This window comes from Colobus angolensis, unplaced genomic scaffold (assembly GCF_000951035.1).
Source record: "Colobus angolensis palliatus isolate OR3802 unplaced genomic scaffold, Cang.pa_1.0 Scaffold692, whole genome shotgun sequence".
Taxonomy (NCBI): domain Eukaryota; kingdom Metazoa; phylum Chordata; class Mammalia; order Primates; family Cercopithecidae; genus Colobus; species Colobus angolensis.
Genome location: NW_012120621.1, coordinates 102,393 through 110,250, shown reverse-complemented (window position 1 = coordinate 110,250; position 7,858 = coordinate 102,393). Strand labels below are relative to the sequence as shown.

Here is a 7,858-nt window from a genome sequence, read left to right as displayed (position 1 = left end):
GGGCACGGTGGCACATGCCTGTAATCCCAGCTACTCAGGAGGCTGAGGCACGAGAATTGCTTGAACCCAGGAAGTGGAGGTTGCAGTGAGATGAGATTGTGCCACCACACTGGGAGACAGAGCGAGACTCTGTCTCAAAAAAAAGTTTATGTCACTAGAGAATATTATTTATTTCAGGACATCGTTGCTTCCCAAATAATGAATGCTAATTATATTACTTTATAATGGTCCAAAATGCTCACAAATGTCTGGATTAGAGACAAATTTATAACTAATCAATATTTTTTTTCCTTCCTTAAAATCCAGATCCTACACAAGAAATTTTTTTTTAAACAAGCAGGAAATTATCACACACACTCCTACAAGATGTTACAAACACATCTAACAGACATTAAGTCAAGCAAAAAAACACAATCCTTCATTATGTCAAACCTTAGAAGTGCCATGAAAACATTAATTATTTTGACCCAATTTTGATATACTTAAATTTAAACACACTTGATACTGAAATCCATATTGATAAAAAATATAAACTGAGATAAGGCTCTTGACCAAAACAAGTATCTTTCTTAGTAACATGTCTTTAAATTAGCAAGCTCCTTCACATATTTAAACTGTATAAGGTTTTTTGTTGTTTGTTGGAAAAAATAAGGAATTTGAGTAAAAAGTTGAGTATCAGAGATAGCTCTAGTGATGACAATCTAACTCACTCCTAGCTATAATTCCCCCCTGATAACTTTCCAGCATTCTCTAGTCAAGGCACTGTTTAGTTTTCATCTTCTCTCTACTGCCACCATTATAAGCAGATAAACTTTTAATTATTAAATTAAGGCCTTCTGAGAGCCACATGAAAAAAGATGTGTTTTCTTCCTCTTAAGGCCTTAATTGGGAAAACTCAATTATTCAGAGCAGTAGTTCTTAACTGGGGGAATTTTGCCCCCTAAGGCGTATTTGGCAAGGTCTGCAGATATTTTTGGTTGTCACAAATGAGGGGAGAAAAGGGTGCTACCAACATGCAGTGGGTGGAGGCCAGGGATACTGCTAAATATCCTGCAAAGCACAGGACAGTCCCCCAAACCACAGAATTATCTGACCTCCAATGTCAACTGTGCCAAGGCTGAGAAACCCAAACTTAGCAGAATATTCAAAAGCTTATTGTGCTCTACTCCAGGGACTCCAAAAATTCCTTAACTTTCCTAATCATTCAACCGTCGAAACCATGACAGTGGTTTCATTTCCGGATCGAGAATTCTGTGTCTATGTTACAGGCAATGTGTGTGAAACTGACACATTTCCTAGGCTGTACTATTTGGTATATTTTGCAAGACAAATGGTTTCACAAGCGTCATGCTGGGCTTGAGTAGTGAGTTATTTCACAATTAATCAAGTACTATCTATCTCTTGCTAATGAGACAATCTCATCTCAGTGAGAAGCCCAGCAAAAGATGACACAAACCCGATAAAAGCCACAGCTTTTGGGAGGAAGTCATTTTAAAGGCTGACAGAAGTGATCGAGGGACCCCATCTTGGTAGCACTCTTGTGGTTCCCATTTTAAAGGCAGTCCAGCTTAATCACTGTTGTACATCACTCTAATTCAGTGGGCTGCCAAAAAACTGTAATGTTTTAAATGTCATCAGCAGTAATATCATCAGATTAGTGAGTCTAACATGAACTCCACATCAATACTTGGAGCATAGTCTTTTAAAGTACTGCTGGGCTGGCCATGGTGGCTCACGCCTGTAATCCCAGCACTTTGGGAGGCTGAGGCAGAAGGATCGCTTGAGCCAAGATCGCACCACCTCACTCCAGCCTAGGTGACAGAGTGAAACCCTATCTCAAAAAAATAAAATAATCCAGCCTGGCCAACAATGTGAAACCCCATCTCTACTAAAAACACAAAAAATTAGCCGGGTGTGATGGTGCATGCCTGTAATCCCAGCTACTTAGGAGACTTAGGCAGAAGAATCACTTGAACCCAAGAGAAGGAGGTTGCAGTGAGCCAAGATCACGCCACTGTACTCCAGCCTGGGTAACAGAGTGAGACTATCTCAAAATAAATAAATAAATAAATAAAATAGAGTACTGCTAAAAGCTGGTCTGTCTGACTCCTGATTCTTCACCATTTTGCTGTGCCATCTCGAGTCGCTCTGGCTGTAACCCACTGCAGATCCATGTCAAAACCCACTTATCACAACTTTACTGTTAGAAGGAATCTCAAGGACACCCTGTCCCAGGCCCCTGATGCCCAGGAAATGAGTAACTCGCCCCAAGTCACAGACTCAGTGAGTATGCCAAAGGGATCAGGCCCCAGTACCCTGTCTCTTAATATAGCCCTCACCCACCAGCCTGCCCAGGGAAAATGAGAGGCAGGCCTCTGAGGTGCACAGACATCCATCTGCTATCTGTGTAATTAAGGAGTATTTACTCTGATGCATAGCTAAGAACTATAAGCAGAGTAACTAGATATTCATACTGCTGCTTGGGGAATCTCTGCTAACAGTTAACACATATGTAGAGTTTCTAACACAATTGAAAACAGCTATACTGATGTTCTGGTGAAAAAATTTGTATCCAATCTATACAGAATATAAATAGTGCGAACAGTAAAATTCAACTAGCCACAATTCTAAACTGTCAGGAAGGTCTGGATTTAGATGTTTTTTTATCTCTGTCAGATATTTATGGTCTTGATTTTGTCGTACCTAAGCATCATTTTACTTGTACTCAAGTATGATTTTACACTTGCTCCAGTGAATTTTTTGCAGAACTACTTTTACAATTTTTGAGGTTACATATTTTAATAATCCCAATACTGGCCTCACAATAATAAGCCATTCTTAACATGCATTAAAGATCCTATAGGGCTGGGCATGGTGCCTCATATCTGTAATCCCAACACTTAGGGAGGCCAACATGGGAGGATCACTTGAGGCCCAGAGTTCAAGACCAGCCTGGCCAACATGGCGAAACCCTCTTTAATAAAAATACAAAAATTAGCTGGGCGTGGTGGCACATGCCTGTAATCCCAACTACTTGGGTGGCTGAGGCACAAGAAGCACCTGAACCCGGGAGGTGGAGGTTGCAGTCAGCTGAGATCACACTCCAGCCTGGGTGTCAGAGCAAGACTCTGGCTCAAAAAACAAACAAACAAAAAATACTATAAAAATAATTTACCAGGGGTTGAAGTTGGCAATGGGGAAGTAGGAAAGAAGCTACATTAGTAAAGTTAGAAAACTTTCTGTAAATAAGACCTTGAAATAGTTACATACTTCATAACATGGAAGGAAACATATTTCCAGTTTTCAAAAAAACCAAACTACAACTAACAAGAAAAACCAGGTATCTCATAGTGCAATGCTATGAGAAGTGTCAAATAATATTCTTAGAAATTTGCAGCTGCACATAAATTGTAAGTTAATTCTCATCTACTCTAAGTTAACTGTGAGGCAAGATGAAAATCTGTTGAAAATTCCCTAACAAAAAAAGAAAGATTTTGCTAGTACTCTATTCTCTTAAAACTCTCTTGGACAAACCATCCTTACAGTCAGTATCTCAGAAAGCATTTAACTGGGGCTGATGCATCACATGACCTTTGACTTGCTGCAATTCAGGAGGTTTTTTTTAAACCCCTTTAATACAAACAATCCAATACAACCCAGTGAAAGGCCTTGAGTATGGAGGAGGAGATATGAAAGACAAGTACCTCGTAGTCTGAGAGAAAATCTAGTAATTCTGATTGAGATGGGATGTAGAGAAGTGGTTTCATCACCCGGCGGACAAACTTCTCAATGTAAACAGCACTCATGGGGCCTTTGTATTCGATTGGTCCAAAACTAGTACCAAAAAATAAAAATAAAAATAAAAATAATAAAAATAATACACCATGCATTAAGCCTGTAATGTAGAACTAAAATCATCACCACCACAAAATGAAAATATCTTGCTTTGGGATCCAACCAAGTCACAGATCAGTAGCCTGCTTTGCTCAGGAGGTAACCAGAAAATTAAGAACAAGCATTTTAGGTGAGGAGAGGCGGAAGCAGCCCCTATCCTTCTATGATCTTGAATTCAACTGCAAACTGAATTGCCAAACAAAAAACATTTATTCTTGTCTCTGAAAAAAAAATTAATTCCCCCAATATTTCTTTTAAAAACAAAACAGAAATACAACCCTGGAAATTGACCTCATGCTAAGGGATTTCAGGATTTAACTACACAATTCAATGTAGGCGGGCAGACTTTCCTTCTACTAGTCACTGTAAGGTAACGGACAGGTTGAACAGTTGGCCCTTGCCCTACTAAAAAGAAATAGGAGGACAAAGGATCACTGAAATAACCTTAAACTTATTTGAAGCTTTATTACAACAACAACAAATTATGTGAAGGTCTGAAGTAAGTGACCAGTATAAATGATCTTTCTTCCTTTCCCCTCCAGTTGTGCCTGGGAACACACACAATTTGATTCAGTGCCACTAAGTGATACCACCACCATTCAGTTATCCTTCTAAGCTAATCAGAATTCTCATGTGCCTCTCTTCAATTTCACGCAATACAGACACTGCCCATATATAATTGGATGGTAGGTGGCAAGGGTGGGGGGTTATGGTGAAATTCAACAACTGCATAATCATTCTTTTCTCTAAACAGAAATTGACATTAAGCTTACTGTTAACAGTAACAATAGAGCCCAGTGAAGAATGTTATAAAGGCTGTGATTATAATACCAGAATACATGGTTACAGAAATTCACACAGACACACACACACACACACATACACAGACACACACACAGACACACACAAACACACACACAGTGATGAGATAAACACAATTCTTCAAAGTGCACTGCAGAATGATGTCAAAGGAATCTTACCATGAAAAAAAAGTGAAAACAGCATTCTCTACATGTACAGCTGGGAGACAGTTAAGAATTTGACCAAATCAAGACTTACTACAAATTAGTTCAGTCTAAAAATTACCACCACCACCAACCCCATCAACCACCAATAATTTTTAATTTAAAGGAAGAAATCAAAAAGGCATCTAACTTATTTTGTTCCAGAAAAAGGAGCTACCAATCTGGAAACCTCAACTACTCAGGCCAAGAGGCTTTGCTGAGTTTTCCTGGTGTGATGTTACAAGGATCCTAGTGACTTGTAAAACCTAACAACACAAAGACAGGGGTGTGGAGGCAGGCATTTCAAGGTGCATACCACCTCAAATTCCTCATCTGTAAAATAAGAAGGTTGGACATATTTCTAAAGTTCCTTCGAGGTCCCTTCAATCTTTCTGCAAAAGCTAAGCAAACAAATATACATACATATATGACAATACTGTATACCCACATATCCCAAAATGACATTTCTACTTGATTCCATGGAACTCTTCTGATTTTAACATCACATCACATTAAATCCACCTCTGAGCAGCCTGAAAGGACCATACCGCCCCACTAGGCTTCCATGCCCTTTTTCAAAGCCAAAAAGAAATGCAAGGACTTCAGCAGGGCAAGCTCATCATCCCATTACAGAGCACAGAGTTAAGTACACCACCTTACACTTACTTACCTTTAAAACAAAAAGAGTAACTCTGAGAAGGTATTCCTGTATTCGAAAAAGCCTGTACTTGAACCTTCCACGTAAAGGCAGAACCTCTAAGTTACTGGCCAAAAAGTGGGGAAGAAATCTGAAAATCATCTTAGTGGTCCCTAAGCAAACACTGGCTTGTTACTACAAATATTAAAATACAAACTTCTAATATCCAGAGGAAAACGTGGGGGTAGAGATGGAGTAAGAAAGTGTGTTTTTGCCCAAATACTATCTAATAGTTCCTGGGAGTCAATACTATGTGCTAGACAACAGTTTCTGTTACAGACACAGAAATGGGATGGAATGTAACAGAGAACCCACAAATCATTGTTTGTTGATGTCTGCTATAAATCCCCAGTGATTATGGCCCAAGAAGTTTAGAAGGAAAAAGGAAAGCTCTCTATTAATCAAATCTCCTTTACCCATTTTACCTTCAACAAACTCCAAGCCAATCACCCTAAACAAAGTCCAAAGTCCAAAGTCCTATCTCCTATCTCCAAAACCCTTCAAGTCAGAGTTTTAGACATTACTTATCATTCACAGCAGGGTCTGGGCTGTACTCTAGTACAGCCCAGGTTGAGACCAGCCTGGCCAACATGGTAAAACCCCATCTCTACTAAAAATACAAAAATGAGCCAGGCATGGTGGCAGGCGCCTGTAATCCCAGCTACTCGGGAGGCTGGGGCAGGAAAACTGCTTGAACCGGGAGGCGGAGGCTGCAGTGAGCTGAGATTGCACCATTGCACTCCAGCCTGGGCAACAAAAACTAAACTCTGTCTCAAAAAAAAATTAAATAAGATAAAATAAAATTCCATTTTTCAGCCCTCTTTGTGACTTCAGAATTGTGGACATGGGACTGTGTACCTGTAGTAATTTTCTTCCCAATAGAAAAGATGGTAAGATACACTCTGGACTCTGCTACGCCTTCAGGTGAAAGGATGAGACATTTGGCGGATTTTTACATTACAAAACACTCTTAAAATATCTGAAATACATTGGAGTAATTGGTACTTTGAAAAACAATGTTGCCGGCGCAGTGGCTCAAGCCTGTAATCCCAGCACTTTGGGAGGCCAAGACGGGTGGATCACAAGGTCAGGAGATCGAGACCATCCTGGCTAATATGGTGAAACCTGGTCTCTACTAAAAATACAAAAAAGTAGCCAGGCGAGGTGGCGGGTGCCTGAAGTCCCAGCTGAGGCAGGAGAATGGCGCAAGCCCAGGAGGCGGAGCTTGCAGTGAGCTGAGATCCGGCCACTGCACTCCAGCCTGGGCGACAGAGCCAGACTCCGTCTCAAAAAAAAAAAAAAAGAAAAGAAAAACAATTCTGTAAAATGTGTAATGACATGAAAAGATGCTCAAAAAAGTGAGAAAAGCAGTTTAGGAAATAGTATTACTGCCTGATCCCATGTTTAGCTTTAAAAAGGGGGGTGGATTATCCAGATCTTTTATTTTTGCTTATCTGTATTATCTAAATTTTCTATAGTGAGTATTTAATATTTTAATATAGAAAAAATGCAAAATTCATTTATAAACTGGCAAACCAAACTGGAATGAGAAACACTATTTAAAAAGTTCTTACCTCCGATGATACAGATATATTACAGGAAAATAAAAGAAGTGTTTCTGTTTTCTGCATTTCCCCTGGTTCCACCAACAGTTAATTGCCACAAACAACACCTGCAGAGCCAAAAAAGGGTTTCAAATGGCTATGAATAACAACTGAAAAGTTACCAAGATTTAAAAGATGAAATTAAAAATGGAACTATTCCTCTCTCACTGAAACAGAAAGTACAAAAAAAACTGTTTTGAGTTTTCAAAGGTCATCATTTATCACTAAAATAAAAAAGAAAGACATACTCTTATGTAAGATGTCCAGCCAGGACTTGGACCACATTTACCAATCTTACCATGGAGTACAGTTCAAGATTTTTGTGTGTTTCCAAAAATAAACCCACTTTTTTCCCTCCTGAGTACATGGAATAGTAAGCTCTCAATTTGGAAGAAGCTGAACTCTTTTTTAAAAAAAGCAGCAGCAGTCGCTGGATTGCACTATAGCCCCACCACCTGTCACTACGTGATCGCAAACAAACTGCTTCACCCCTTATGCCTACGGTCCTGCTGCAGAAAAACAGGGTTAACAGCATTGGCTTGGCCGGGCGCGGTGGCTGAAGCCTGTAATCCCAGCACTTTGGGAGGCCGAGATGGGCGGATCACGAGGTCAGGAGATCGAGACCATCCTGGCTAACACTGTGAAACCCCGTCTCTACT

At 39.8% G+C, this 7,858-nt stretch overlaps 1 protein-coding gene across 1 annotated transcript in view; it reads right to left on the bottom strand.

Moving 5' to 3' along the window:
• TXNDC11 (thioredoxin domain containing 11) overlaps window positions 1-7,858 on the bottom strand; it is a 59,463-nt gene that overhangs the window by 49,118 nt on the left and 2,487 nt on the right. The window contains exons 2-3 of the mRNA XM_011926553.1: window positions 7,170-7,267; window positions 3,705-3,834 (exon numbers count right to left, since the gene is read on the bottom strand). Coding sequence (XP_011781943.1) covers window positions 3,705-3,806 — 102 coding nt within the window. The 5' untranslated portion in view covers window positions 3,807-3,834; window positions 7,170-7,267. The remainder of the gene's footprint in view (window positions 1-3,704; window positions 3,835-7,169; window positions 7,268-7,858) is intronic.